At 37.2% G+C, this 15,960-nt stretch overlaps 1 protein-coding gene and 1 pseudogene across 1 annotated transcript in view; both read left to right on the forward strand.

The window, feature by feature from the left end:
• The window catches only part of ATRN (attractin), a 147,745-nt gene that overhangs the window by 94,088 nt on the left and 37,697 nt on the right, over window positions 1–15,960 (forward strand). Inside the window, exons 17-22 of the mRNA XM_023536675.1 lie at window positions 3,087–3,224; window positions 6,204–6,297; window positions 7,927–7,979; window positions 9,818–9,912; window positions 12,710–12,788; window positions 14,563–14,720. Of these exons, the coding sequence (XP_023392443.1) occupies window positions 3,087–3,224; window positions 6,204–6,297; window positions 7,927–7,979; window positions 9,818–9,912; window positions 12,710–12,788; window positions 14,563–14,720 (617 nt within the window). The remainder of the gene's footprint in view (window positions 1–3,086; window positions 3,225–6,203; window positions 6,298–7,926; window positions 7,980–9,817; window positions 9,913–12,709; window positions 12,789–14,562; window positions 14,721–15,960) is intronic.
• On the forward strand, window positions 12,235–12,353 carry LOC111746864 (annotated as a pseudogene).

Consider the following 15,960-nt stretch of genomic DNA (forward strand, 5'->3'; position numbering starts at 1 on the left):
GAGAGTGGACATTATTGTCTTGTTTCTGATATTAGGGGGAAAGAATTCAGTCTTTCTCTGTTAAGTTTGATGTTGGCTTTAGATTTTTTCATACATATTTTCATTCCGTTTCTAGCTTTTGAAGGTTTTTGTCATGAATGGGCGCTAGATTTTGTCTAATGTTTTTTCCGTAGCGTGATAATCATGTGATTTTTGTTCTTTCATCTATTCATACTATGTGTTACATAACTGACTTAAAGATATTTAAACAGCCTTGTATTTCTGGGATAATGCCATTTGCTTATGACTTATAATCCTTTTCAGTGTGTTGCTGCATTCATTTTGCTACTTAGGGATTTTGTGTCTGTATTCATGAGAGATTTCTTTTTTGTGTGATGACTTTTGTGTCTGGCTTTGGTTTCAGGGCTTCATAGAGTGAGTTGGGAGATATTCCCTCCTCTGTTTACTGGAAGAGTTTACAAAGGATTGGCATTGATTCTTCTTTTAGTGTTAATGCAGTTCACCAGTGAAGCTATCTGGGCTTGGACTTTTTGTTGTGAGATTTTTGATTATTTATTCAATCTCTTATAGGTCTATTCAGATAGGCTATTTCTGCGTGAGTCAGTTTTGGTAATCTATGTGTTTCTGGGATTCATCGAAGATCAGATTTGTTGGCATACAGTTATGTTTTCTTACAGATAGCTTTTTGGCCGTGCGTGTTCTATTTAACCTATTGAGGGTTTTTTGTTTTGTGTCTGATTTTGTTTTGTTTTATCCTTTTTCATTTTGCAAGATGTCTCTAAAGATCGTGAGGTTCTTTTTCAGAGGTTGCTTTCTTATTTTATGATTGCAATAATCTCTCCAGCCTCTTTGAATATGCTAAATTAGTGTTTTTCGTTCTCTTAAGTTTCTTACACGAACCCTTACTTCAGAGTTAGTTGCTCTGCATGTTTATCCAGGTGGTGCTTAAATTGAAGATTTTCTCATACTTGTAGCTCCTCAAGATTCATTTGTATTTAAAACTGAATATCGAGATTTATCAGTATTATGTATTTAGAGCTGTTGTGAAGGTGTGGTGTGATGTCCCTAAGAAAGAGGCTGGCTAGCCAGCCATAGGGTCTTCTCCAGCTCTGGTCTGCTCTGACTGTTATGACTGGTCTGCGTTCATCCATTAGTGGAGGAAGGAGGAAGCAACAGGCCTGGTGCCTGGATCTATTTGGCATGTCCATGCTTGTGTCAAGAGCTCCTTCACCGTGGGTGTTATGGCAACCTGAAGATAGCTGGGGCATTGCCTTGGTATTTCTTTATGACCTCAACCTCCCTTCCCCTGCCTACCCTACAGAACTGACCTTTCCTCTTGCTGTCCCTGGACAGATGCCTCAGGCAGTTGTTGAACAGGCATAGAGCAGGTTATGAGACACTTCCTGCTGTCCATCACTCTCCTGAGGCCTGCTGTGGCTCCCAGCCTCTGGTGGCTTATTCAGATGTCAATTGGTAAAGTGCATCTCGTCACTTTGGCAGTCCCCTTCTCCTGCTTCCTACCTTAGGATATAGGTGTCATTGTCAGGTTGGCCATATCTGCTTTATAATTTCTAGAAATTCCTCAATACTTCAGAATTATCTTCAATACTTCTGATAGTACTTTTTCCTCTTATCCCATACTCCTGTTGATTTATTATTGTTTTTACATTTCTTCGGTGATTTCAGTGGCATTTTCTAGGGGAAGAATCATTTTTTAAATCTTTTTTTTCACAGATAATTTTAGGTATTACATTTTGTGTATGCGTTGTGCATTGCTGTTTTGCTGTATAGTCAGCCCTCTATCTGCAGGTTCTGCATCCACAGATACAGAGGGCCAACTAAGGGACTTGAACATCCATGGATATGGAGGGATGACTGTATATATAGTTCCCCATCTTCACAAGAACAACGTATATATCCCATACATTTTAAGTAATTTTGATGCAGTCATACCGATGTAATTATTTTTAAGTTTTTCAGCCACAATCTATAGAACAACTCAAATACTTACAGGGCTGGGGTCAAAAACAGGTGGTAAACAGAACAAGTGCAAGGCTATGGAAAGTTGCTGAGATGTTAAAAAACGTTATTACGTTGATCAACTAAGACAGATCTGCAAAAATTGCTAGAAGAGTAGATCTTAGATAATTAGAATGAAAAAGAAAATTATGACGTGATTCAGGTATTAGCTAATGCCATGGTGATAATCACTTGGCAATATATAAGTTTATCAGATCAACACATGTAAACCTTAAACTTACACAATATTATATGTCAGTTATATCTTAATAAAGCTGGCAGGGGGTGGGGGCGGAAAAAGCTGCAGAATAAGAGATTTTGTTTCTGGTGGTATAGGTTGTGTGCTATGTGAATGGTACCCCCTGGAATTTGCAGTGCAAACCTGCACAGCTGTCCTGAGCAGTACTGAGAGGTCCAGGCTTCTATGCCTTTCTAATAAAATCCTATACGCATCGGGGAACTTACTAGTTCGGCTTATGGAAATTTTATATATAAAGATGGTTATTTTTCTAAAAATAAAAAATCGAAACCAAACTAAATATCAGAATGTAAACAAATGGTTAAATAACTTATTTCATAGAAATCATTATGCCATTTAAAGTTTTGTTTATGATACACAAAATAGTGTGGTAAAATAATTGCGACCTAAGTAAAAAAATTAGAATTGAATATTAACATGAACACAAATGTGTAAAACTCTATAGAAACAATACTAGAAGAAAACATTCCAGATATGAGCAGTGATCTCTGGATGGTGGAATTATGTATGATTTTCTCCCCTTATATTTTTCAAATTTATTATAGTGAATATATGTTATTTTTACAATAACAAAAATTATTTTTAATGGCTATGACTTTCATCTTGCTATGGTATATTTCTGGTTTTTCTGGACTACATCTTTTTTGATGTTTTATTTTTCAAACTAGTTTCTAATGGGTTGGTTTTGATGATTTTGTATTTAAAAGCAATAAGGAGCTTAAAGAGATAGTTGCAAATAAATCTTGTAGAACTTACTGCACCCAGTTCTACCATGGGACATGCCCCTGAAAATTCTTTTTTCTTTCAGCTTGCCAGTGCAATGGGCACAGCAAATGCATTAATCAGAGTATCTGTGAGAAGTGTGAGAACTTGACTACCGGCAAACACTGTGAGACCTGCATATCTGGCTTCTATGGTGATCCCACCAACGGGGGAAAATGTCAGCGTAAGTCAAATCTATCCATCAGGGTTACTACTGATTGCAACCCAGGCAGAACACAGTACTTCACTGTGACTCGAATATCTAGGAGAAAAGTAGCCACTTGGTTTTGGATACTGTATTTCTTAAGTCATACTCTTCAGGAGCTTAGCTAAGCCTGGGAGAAAGTGAGCAGAGCTGCCAAGTGTCAGAGTAGCCAGTTAAAGCAACAAACCAAAAATGAAAGAATTAAGCCTTTAATCACTTACTGCAATGATATAAACAAGAGGCTTAAACAGAGAAAGATTTGAATCTCCTTGGTCTCTTCTAGAATCAGCTGGTTGAAGGTCAGGTGTATGAGCACAGACCTGGCAGCTAGGGGCAGGTGTCGCACTGTCGAGGGAACCCAAACAAAAGACTCAGCAAAAGCCTCTTATGGACCCAGGGGTGGGGAAGGGAGGGTAAAGGGGAAGAGCTGGGAGTGGAAAAGCACTGAGGACTGAGAGTGGGGAAGTGTCTTCAAGGCTTCCTCTCCCTCATGAGGAGGCTCAGCAGAGGCTCCTGAAGACCTCTGCCCAAGGCTCAGACAGACCTAGGAATGAAGGCGCCTGAGCTAGGAAAGCAAATATGGGAAAGAGGTGGCCAGCCAAGGGGTCCTGGGACCTTGGCCGCAACTCCTCTCATAAACTTCCACCCAGGCTGGTGTGAGGTGGGCAGCTCTCCCTGTAAGGCCTGCCAGGGAAAGCCTATGATTGGAAAAAAATCACACCTAGGTTTTTAACCAGGAACTGGAGTCCTCAGTACTTCTAGTATAGTCTAAAGATTTAAATAGTCCCATGTTTCCCCATGCATGTCAAATAGATTCCTGCAAGCAATAGGACATTCTGTTGTTAGGATATAAATCGTGTTTTTCCTAAATGACCAGTGATACCAATGAACCACTTTTTGGGTTGTTCTGGTTTCCAATGGAAAGATCCTTCAGATTCTGAGCAAGAAAATAAGAAAAGAAAATTTCTAGCTACTCCCCAAATTCCACCTCCAAACTCCTTAGTATGGCCTTTGAGAATCTGATCTCATCCCAGAACAGCCAGGAGAGAGCTGTGTTCAGCGGTATATCCCTTAACCTCTCTGGGGTTCAGTTTCCTTGTCTGTAAAATAGGGATCTTAGGGTAGTTGTTGAAATGAAAGCAGACAGAGCAGCACATGCCACGTAGTCAGCGCTCAGTAGACATGAGCAATTATTATTATTCTTCTAATGTCATTTCCTACCACTCTTAAATAAAATTTCTTGCTCAGATTAAAAGATACTCAGTAAAAATATTTTCCCATTCCTTGTGAATAGACTGCGTTCGATAGTAATCAGAAGATTATTGATAAATATGTATAACGCATTATACGGGCAGCCACCTGAGACATAGTTGCTTTTATTATCCCCATGATCAAGCACTGCTCAGCTTCCCACTCTGAGATATGGCCATGGTGAGAACCACATCTAGGATATGTGACTTTACCTGCTGGGCGTGGTTGTGCCTCCAGGTGCCTAAACTGACAGCCAGGTCAGCTGGGTCTGTGCCTTGTTGCTGTCATCCTGTATCTATAGCTGCCATCTGGAAAAATTACATCCTCCTCTGTGGCATTTGTGGATACTGAATGCAGTTGTCCAGACTTTAGAGCTAGCTGTATTTTTCAGAGTTACAGTCCACAATAGAAAACATGATTTAGTGTAAATATATATATATGCCTTACTGTTAAAGTTTACAACTGAAATTTACTGGATTTCGTTAACCAGCGTCACCATAAAAAAAAAAAAAATTAATTAATTAATTTTAAAAAATAGTATGAATGGCACCAAGTTCTCTTAAAATTGTATAGTCCTTATGCTAAGGCTAATACCCATGATTTATTGCATGCTTACTGTGTTTCATTTATTATCTCATTTAATCCTCACAACAATCTATGAAATAGGTACTGTTTTTATCCCATCATATAGACGAGTAAATGGAGACTTAAAGGGTCAAACAGCATGCCCAAAGTTACAAAGGAGTTCAGTGGAGGAGACTAAATTCACACTCAGGCAAACTGGCTTGGGGCCTTTGCTTTTTACTAATATACTGCATCCCCTCTCCATACTCAACTGAGCCAAGAGTTGAACACTCATATTTCTGACTCTAGCATCCATTCTCTTAAAGGCTACACCCTTCCGTTTCACAGGGTTTTTTGGGTAATACTTTTCTCTGCAGTATTTCTTGTAAAAGTATATCTGTCTCCAGCCTAATGCCTTTAATTTATTCACAGAAAAACAAGTTGTAAAGTGCAAAGGTATTGAGTATACTGGAGTATTAAATTTATCATAGCTTACACTTATGTGTTGGATGAGAAAAGGTAAATAGGTGTTGATGGGTAGAAGAAGAAGATGACAAGTTATTTTCTATGAAGGCTAAGGAGAAGACAAGGAAGGGTGGTGAGTTCTGAAGGGTCTCTGAAATGCAGACCTGCTGTTGGAATCCCACCCCAGTTCTGAGCCCTGATGTGACTTGAAAAGTGACCATCATGGAGAAGGCACCTCAGCTGAGGTGAAGCACAGCCTAACCAACCCTGCCCTCAGGGTAGTCATCGCCCAAAGCATCTCCATGGGGACAGGGACTGTGTCTTTGTTCCCACACCTAGCACCTGGCACACTGGAGATGCTTCATAGATGTTTATTAAACAAATGAAAGAATCATAATAGTGAAAAACAGTCGATTGAAAAGATCAAAATAGTGGTTACTTCAGATGGAGCAGAAATAACATCTTTCCTCCTATCCTTTGACTGGTTCTTTTAATGCTGTCTTTACATTATTTGAGATAAATTATTAGCTGAAAAACAAGAATCTTAACTATTAAATACTTTCAATCTGTCTTTCCTATCAAATCCAATTTAGATAAAATGATTTTTTTTTTTAGGAAAGTCTCTGATAGTAATCTTTAAAGCCAGTTGTGACCTCCATTCCTTTTCCTCCTCCCCAGCATGCAAGTGCAATGGGCACGCCTCGCTGTGCAATACCAACACAGGCAAGTGCTTCTGCACCACCAAGGGCGTCAAGGGAGATGAGTGCCAGCTGTGAGTATCACACTCCCAGGGTTCTGCCACAGGCCACGCCTGGGTTTAGTGACTGACAGCCAGATCAGCTGGATCTGTGCCTCGTTGCATGGGCTCTAAGGAATCCCCGAGTTAATCGATTTGGAATTTTGCCCTTTCCACTTCAGACAGGTCTAGCCTGGCCAGCCTCCATCTGAGGAGGTTGGCGGGATTAGTCTTTTAACTTCACCGACTACACAGTTTTTGTCTCGTCAGGAGGGTGCATTTGTTTTTTATTTGGCATTTTGGTTTGTAGTAGTGGCAATGATCCTCTTCCCTGTGACATATCCCTCCTTCTTTGGTGAAGTGTGTCCCTGTCCATAAGGATGCAGCATCAGGCAGAGGTGGGGTTTCAACCCTGGATGTACTTCCACTGAGTAGGGTCCTCTCATGAGTCGTATCACTTAACTGTGCTAAACCTCTGTTTTCTCATCCATCACTAGTGGGACTAGTGACAATTTTTAGTGTCCTGGTGAATTAAAAGAGAGATCGTTCCTGTCTGCCTCACCAGAAAACACGTGCTCATAAAACACGTGCTCTAGGTTTACTTATTCTCTCAAGAGGAGACTTAAGAGAACAATGTTTAGTAGTATCAAAATATTGAACCAATGTAAGCAGATATGTCATTGGCAAACTGTTTCTCTTAAGGAACACTAGTAATAATAATGTCACCAGTGATGAAGGCCTTGGTAATGGCATTCAGGAGGGTGTTGCTCTGTCTGCATTTTATAGTTTACACCACTGTCTGTGTTTACTGGTTTCATGCTGTCCTAAAGCCAATATGTGAAGAAAAGTCCAATCATGTTTAAATTTAATTTTTGAATCTAGGTTTCTTTAAACAGAAAAATGTAATACAGCAAAATTAATCACTCTTGTCCTCAGTTTTGGTATACAACAAAGGAGTGAGCCATAGATCCTATGAAAGACTTTCTTTTCAAGAGATTTAGATATAAGCAAGTTCTGATAATTGCTCTGGATGAAAGGACACAGTATCCCTGTGTCATATATGTGGGAAAAGTGCTTGACACAAACTTTCCCCTTCTTTCCTCATAGTTCATAGCATTGTGCCTGCCTAAATGGTTTTGCTGGTGTTCATAGATGATATCTGTGGGGGAAATTAATACTTCTTTTTGACTAGAACTTATTTTTTTTTCCAGATTGGTGAACCATGTTCAAGGTTAAAAAAAAAAAGAAAGATTCCTTGCATTTAGCCTTCTCTCACTTGTATTTAAAGAACAGTATTAGTTTATCCAGGGAGAATCTTTCATGAATGGATGAAAAATGTTTTAACTGTTCTTTTATAAGAATATATAGTCCACAACAAAAGTGAAAATGTGTTTTTCATGATTATAAGTAAGGTCTAGATTTATTATATTTGGATCTCATGTGCTTTAGCAAATGGTTATCAGTTGGTCGTGTGAACTGCTGGGCAGTCAGCATTAAAAATGAAGGCAAACTCTTATTAGTTCATCTGATTTGAGTAACAATGAAGAATTTAATTATACTGACTCAAAAACTGCAGTTTATATTAAAGAATTTGCTCGATTTTAAAATGAATATATTCTCTTTTAAATAACAATTAGAAAATAATCATAATTTTTTCCCCTCTAGATGTGAGGTAGAAAATCGATACCAGGGAAATCCTCTCAAAGGAACATGTTATTGTAAGTGTTTTTGTAATTCATATTTGTCTAGAAGCAAAGTAGTTCAGTAAAACTTCATTGTTGTCTTTAACCTGGTTTGAGAATGGTAAGTGCTCTAGGAATATAGCAACCACCCATGGAAGTGTCCCTTAATTTGATGTGTCTACAGCTATTAAGTTTAATAAATATATAGATACTATGGTAAGCTGCTTTAATTGTGGTTGTGGTTTATGTTCATATGTCAGTAGCAGACAGAGAAAAGTATAGAGATATGCACCTCTCATTTCCTTATATTCTCTTGAGACTTTATTTCATTTGTCATTAGCAGGTTGAGGGGTCACCATATTTCATATTTTAGAGTATAGATAAAAAAAATTCTTAAAATATAGTTGAAGTTATTCTGTCTGAAACTGATTTTCGTTAACCACCTCTTTAGGCTCTAATACATAAAATAAAATATCTAATGATTAACTTACAGTGACAGGTAAAGCTATCTGGGAAGGTGACCAGGTCCTTATGGGTTAATGCATTTTCTTCCAATAGAATCCACACAGTAGGTCAGATTATGGAAGCAGAGAAAAAGGAGTTAATGTTTTTGCTTATGCACTGTAATTATATACCTGTTTTCCTGAGTTGAATAGTGTCCCCTCAAAATTGATGTTCAGTTGGAACATATTAATATGAAAATATATACTCTTCTAGAAGAAAACAAGAGAAAAACTTTATGACCCTGCGTAGGGGAAAGAGTTCTTAGATATGATTGCAAAAGCACAATTTATAAAAGAGAAAGTTTATTGGGAGTTATCAAAATTTTAAACTTTTATTTTAAAAAACACCATTATAAAAATAAAAAACAAGCCACAGACTACAGAAAATGTTTGCAAAGCATATATTTATTTGATAAAGAGCTTATATTCAGAATATATAAAAGAACTCTTACAACTGAATAAGGAGACATTTCTAGTTAAAAACAGGCAAAAATTTGAATTAGACATTTCACTAAAGAATATATTTGAATGGTCAATAAACCCATTAAAAAAATGGATAACATCATTAGACATTTAGTTATGTGTATTAAGACCACAATGAGATATAACCCTAGAATAACTAGAGTCAAAGGCCAGTACTGTGGCTTAATAGACTACAACTGGATTTTCACATCTGCTTCTGCATTCTGTTGCAACCCATCTCTTTGGTAAAAGTACATTAAAAAAAACTGGCCTCACCAGACATATAGTTGGAAAAAGGTGGAGTATTTTAATGACTTTTTCAGATAATTATGACTATTATCCTTTGAGACCATACCAAAACCGGAAAACTGGCCATTTTTTAATGTTTAGTTACCATGTGGAACCCGAAACCACATCAATAAATTTTTTGTGATCTGATACATTATAATCTGTTTATCTATTTTGAAAAATAAAAGCCAATGCCAGGTTTTAACAATGATGTGGAGAAACTTCATATGTTCTTTGTGGGAATGCGAAATAGTACTCTTTGGAAAACCATTTGGTAGTTTCTTAAACAGTTAAAATTACCAACAGCTCCCCATTTATAGCATTGTATCCTTAAGCAAAACCTAGCATGTGATAGATATTCAGTTAATATTTGTAGATGAGTTAGGCTGGAGCTTAAATCTCAGCGAGAGTCTTGATATCAGGAGGGTATGGTGGGTTAACCCAAACAAAGTAATACTGCCTACAGACTTGATTTCCTTTGACAAACCCACAGTCCCTGGGTATAAGTGAGCCAAAAGTGCTTTCCTGGCTATTGAATATTTATGAGAAAATCAAGCTGTATCTTTAGAGACCTATTCTGTTTATTTCAGTTTTTAAATATACATGTTTTTCTTTCTATAGATACTCTTCTTATTGACTATCAGTTCACCTTTAGCCTATCACAGGAGGATGACCGCTATTACACAGCCATCAATTTTGTGGCTACACCTGATGAAGTAAGGTTAAAAGTCTTCTTACTTTATTTTGAATTTGTGTGGATCTTTTTCTTGGTCATTATGTATAGAAGCACTGCCTTAGCAGTGGTCTCTAGAGTGGAGCACACAGGATGATGTTTAGAGGTATAGGAAAGAAATGTTAGACTCTGCAATTTTATCTTCTTTCTGTCTAAAAGGCAAGAACAGTGTTATTAAGATTTACCAGAATCTGATACACAGACTGATTCAACACACTTGGTTTGCTGATTAGCCCGTTGCATCGCCATACAGAAAATGAGAAGAAACTGCAAGGGGCACTCTTCCCATCAGAGTGGCAGATTGCAGAGCCCAGATTTACTCAAGTGGATCAGAGGCTTAAAAAGCACCCACAAAGAAAGTGGATTGAAATTAATTCCAGTGATACAAGGAAGGTGGCAGAGGTGACACTCCTGCTCCTAGAATAAGTTGTTAGCCTCATTACAAGGTAAAAACAGTAAAGGTTTAGTTGGGTCCAACAAGAAATCAGCCAGAAATAAAATTAAGAAATAATCGAAATTATTAAAACGACTATTAAAAATGTGGATTTATATTTACTTTCGTTAATGATGAACCCCAGCCTGCGGTAAGGTACTACCTAGTAGTAGAAGGAAGCCAACACAGCATGACATTCAAAAGTGAAGCCTCTAGAACATGAAGACACACCTATACAATTTCTTCAATGAAATATAAAGTCATTTAATACTCCAGTGTGTAATGAAATTTTTCTAAACTTGATGATAAATTATTTACGAGCCTCCTTGGAACTTTCTTATTTTTCATCGATGTATACAAAACCATTTATCATTACAAAATTTCCATCATAGTAATTGTGGCAAATAATACATGGAAAACGGAATGATAATAAGCCAAAGTGTATTTCTTAATTAATTTTTATCAAAAAACATTGCTAAATTTAAAAAACGAATAAATCAGTAGTATAATAAAGTCCACAGTATGGGATGTTTACTATGCAATTAAATGCAAATAAGACTTGTTTTTTGTATTCTATTTCAATGATAAAATTAAGAAGAGAGAATACTAGCGAAGATGCATTCATTCTCAGGAGTGAATAGGTTTAGAAATAGAAATAATACATGACTTTAAATGAAAATATTTTATGGAAAAACTGTAGGCATATCATTTGAGTGGCTGTGTTAAGTTTAAGAAAATTTAGGAAGGAGAGATTTTAGGATAAGATTTTAGCATCACATGAAATTTATTTGCTACCTAATTCATAAACAAGTGGTTGAGGTGCTCAGTCTTTTAGGAGGTAACTGATGTTGTTAATTTTATTTTAAATAAATGTAGTAGACTCTTGGTAATACTTCTTCGTGAGGTGGGGAGTGACCATGGAAATCTTTGGACCTCTCTGTTTATGACATAATATTTAATATGACATAATATTTAATAGAATTATTCAGTGTATGTGTGTTCTGTCTTTTACTAAAGCACTAGGATTTCAAGTTTATCTTTTCCACGGAAAGAAGTAATTGTTAGTAGTGTGCTGCCAGCAAATATTAAAAATAAACACTTGAGCTATCTCTTCAAGAGGAAGGAGAGGGTATATCAATAAATGAGGTGGTAACTGCTCTGTGAAGCTTCTGGTTGGAAATCACATTTTTAAAATGACTATTTGGAAATGTTTCCATTTAATTTTGTCCTGTAAAAACTATCAAAACAACACCCTTAAAAATCTTAATTTTCTAACTTGTTTTATGATCTTACAAAATGAAGAATTTCAGCAGGATTGGATTCGTTTATGAAATATAAAAATACAACATCTGATGCATTCGCAAAAATGATTCATTGACCCCCAAGAAAGAGATTTATTTGCTAAATTGGCTCAACACAATTCTCAAAGATATCTTTTTCAGCCATTAAAACCAAGAATCAAATTAAACCAGCTCTTCAAATTGCTGTATCTCTAAGTGGTAAACAAGGTTTTCAAAGCTAACAACACACATTTAGTCATCTTCAAAATAATATTTTTAGTGAGAAAAATTTTATTAAAATCATAAATACAGTCAAAGTATTTTTTATTTAGTTTATTTCAGCTTTATATACTTTTTAAAAAACCATTTACATTTTGGAGAACTTTACACTGTATATAATCTATCAGGTCAGAAGTACGTAGGTTGAATTTATAAATACATGTAATTTGGAGCATTTGATCAAGTGTTTTACTGTCTGGACATTTGGAAATTGCTTCCCAGAGGATCTTTAGGAGGCTGATTCCCCTAACATAGGTTGCAAGGTGTTAAGTCACTGTGTTCTAGTGAGGGTCATTTTGAAAGATACTATTTCGTCTACGGCCATGCCACCCTGAACAAGCTCGATCCCATCTGATCTCGGAAGCTAAGCAGAGTCGGGCCTGGTTAGTACTTGGATGAGAGACCATCTAGGAAGACCAGGTGCTGTAGGCATAAAAAATAAAAAATAAAGGATTATAAGCTGACAGGGTCCTTTCAGTCTGCGAGGTCAACCAAGGGTTACCTCGCCTTAAAAAATAAATAAATAAAAGATACTTTTTCATGGAGTTAGACATTTGATAAAGCATTAAATTCCATATACTTTTATAGGAGAAAAAATATATTTGCGGGATATTGCTTATATTGGTTAGAAATTATATTAATTCTTCTGTGTGAATTTCTCTTAAGACATTGTAGAATATCTGCTTTGAAATTAAGAAAAATGAGAGTAGTAAAATTTTATTACTGCTTCATTTTAAAACCTGAAAACTGTTATAATTAATTTTCTAATTATCTGTACCTCTCATCAGCAAAATAGGGATTTGGACATGTTCATCAATGCCTCTAAAAACTTCAACCTCAATATCACGTGGGCTGCCAGCTTCTCAGGTAAAAACCTTCCAGGTGGAGGTAATACACTGAAAAAATGATGTAGGAGTTGAGAAAGGGGGCTCTGGAGACAGACAGATGGGTTTGAAACCCCTCTTTGCCACTTATCAGCTGAGGGACCTTGAGCAAATATCTAAACCCCTCTCTAGACCTTAGGGTTCATCATTAAGAGAAGATAATAATACTTATCTTCTAGAATTGTTGCATGGATTAAATTGGATTATATATGCCAGTGCCAACCATGGTGTCAGGCTCAGCACATGCTCCCGACCCATGCCCCACTACCACCACTAATAACATTGCTGCAGCCGCTGTTCTGGCACTACCATCATCATCCCCATCCGTGCTTCAGAAGTGAAAAATGCAAATGACTCATAGTTTCAAGAAATGGAAATATTTAAAACAGAATGAGATTTTAGTAGGTATGCGGAAAATGTACGTGGGAATTAAATCAAGCTCTAAGAACACAGCTTTTGCTATCTTTTTTTTCTTTTTCTTTTTTTTTATCTTACTGTGATTCACTAATGAAGATATGCTAGGCAAAAAATCTAAAAATGTAAAGGGTGGGACTTATGTCACAGTTAAGAACATTGCTTGACATTCCTGGGTGTTTGAATTCTGTCTGTTACTTACTATACTGCACTGTGCTATTGGTCAAATTACCTGAGCTTTCTGAGCCTGTTTCCTTGTGTATAAAAACAGCTAGTAGCCATGTAAAGTAAGAATTAAATGAGATAATAAACAAAGTACTCAATTTAGTGCTTGAAATGTAGTAACTTTTCACTAAATGGTAACTACGTTTCATCATTATTACTATACAATACTGTTTTGGTCAAAACACAACCAGTTTGAAGCAAAATAAAATCATTAGTGTTGCATATCACTTTGTTTATCATGTCTTAAAAGACTGTATAGAATTCAGAAAAGAATCTGAAAATTGCAGTGAGGAGAGACTTTTTTTTAAAAAAGTCTGAATTCCTGAAGCATTTATCTTGAGATAGGCAACATCTATGAGCATGTGAATGATGATTTGCAATGACTGTCTCAGTGAGGACCTAACGATCTGGCTCCAGTCGTGGGAAAAATGTATTTCATGAATCTTTATAGATGCTATAGTTCCTAGGTAGGCAGAGGGAGAATATGGAATGTTGAAGGACTCTTTAGGAATAGGACGAGTTTATACCAGATTGGGGGGACTTAAATACAGTGGTAGCTGTATTGCAGAAGGAACTGAGTGATCCCTACCTCCCTGCTATTGTTGGGACCTGAGGTCACTGCTAATTAGGAAGTGAAGGGTGAATCAGTGTCCCTGGTAGGGAGCATCTGGGGCACTGCCAAATAAGTGTAAAGGGGAAATGCGGAGCAATTGAAGTGTTGTGGAAATGCCATTTCTTGTTAATAGGATTCTAGTGGTATCTGTATTTTCATGGCCACGTGTAGCCTGTTTTAGTGGAGGGGAGTTGCAGGAATTCCTGGTAAAACCATTCTAGTTAAGGTCACAGGTTTGTGTGTCAGCCTTCCCAGCTTCAAATCCCAGCTCCGCTTCTTGCTGGCTGTATGACCTGAACCAAGCTGCTTAGTTTCTCTGAACCTCAGTTTCCTTATCTGTAAGTGGGAATAATAGAGTTATTGTTAGGGTTAAATGAGCTTGAGCTCTTAAAGGCGGTTCCTGGGACATAGTAAGTGTTTAGCAAATGCAATTATCCTTATTAATGAGAGTAGATTCTGCCTTCTCAAAAAAGGCTCTTCTGTTTCATTTTTTTCTTTCTAACAGCTGGAACCCAGGCTGGAGAAGAGATGCCTGTTGTTTCAAAAACCAACATTAAGGAGTACAAAGATAGCTTCTCTAATGAAAAGTTTGATTTTCGCAACCACCCAAATATCACTTTCTTTGTTTATGTCAGTAATTTCACCTGGCCCATCAAAATTCAGGTAAGATATGCTTTTCGGTCTCACCTGCAGACATCTCTTTTAGTAGAGACCAAATTCGCTAATTTGGAACTTGCGGTAAATGACATGTACAATATTGCTTTGTCCCTGTCGTATCTATGGCAAAGGAGTGCTGAGCGCATGAATACAGTAAAGAAGATTGTAATGGAGATGGTGTAAATCATATAAAGGAAAATTATCAGTGCTTTTGAAAACAACTTGACACAAACAAATTTGATAATTGCAACTGTAATTTCATTAAGCACTTGCCATGTAAATGCCTATCGTGCTACACAAAGAGCTTTAATTCTCGAGTGAATAAGGTGGGCATCAAGGAAACAAACACACATAAAATCTGTGAAAGCCAAGTGTGGAAAGTGCCACATGAAAAAATCTCCAAATGCTCTCCGAGTTTAAAGGAGAGTAGAGTAGGACAGAGTGTAATAGAAGTCAGTTCAAGGTCGTGTTAAAGAGCCTAGGCCCTTGCATTCGGACAAACGTGGGTTTGAGTTCCAGCTTGCTCCTATACAGTTTATGTAGTCTTTTTATGTCTCAGATATTTTGTACATGTGCCCTGAAAGTGTAGGTCTAAAGGCTCATGTGACCTGCTGCATCTATCTGCTGTTATCCATCTGCTTACTTTCTCTGTTCTCAGGGAACCAGTGGACTTCCTCTTATCCAAGACCTATTTGTACTTATAATGATCACCCGCCACTGTATTTTTGAGGCCTTGACTCAATATTTTCTGCTTTTACCTACTTCATTTTGGTAAATGTGGAATTTAAGGATGGGTGGACTTTCGGGGACTGGTTTACCTTTAGCCACGGAAGCATGGTCACCGGGCTGGGGCTGGGGCAGTTTGCTGACTCAGAAATGTGACCAGTTGAAGCAAGTTGTCACTGATCAATTAGGATTGGGATTGTGTTCTAGTTCTAGTGGTTTTGTGTTCACGCCTTTGGACTGTGACTAAAGAACAATCGTTTTCCTTTCTGGAATGTGGAGGACAGGCTTTGTCAGCACTCTCTTTTCTTTCCTTGTTGTGGATGGTCTACAAATTTGTTCATCCTCTAATCTGCTTCTCCCTTTCCTCTTATATACACTATGCTTCCCTCCTCAGCCAGCCTTCTTGTAAGCATTGACCATACTCCTTATTTTTATTTTCTCTTATGCACTCACCCATCAGCCCACAGTAGTCTGCCTCATTTCTCACCACATCCTGAAATTGCCCTGTCTTAATGGACTC

The sequence above is a fragment of the Pteropus vampyrus genome, unplaced genomic scaffold (genome assembly GCF_000151845.1).
Source record: "Pteropus vampyrus isolate Shadow unplaced genomic scaffold, Pvam_2.0 Scaffold7, whole genome shotgun sequence".
In the NCBI taxonomy this organism is placed as follows: Eukaryota; Metazoa; Chordata; class Mammalia; order Chiroptera; family Pteropodidae; genus Pteropus; species Pteropus vampyrus.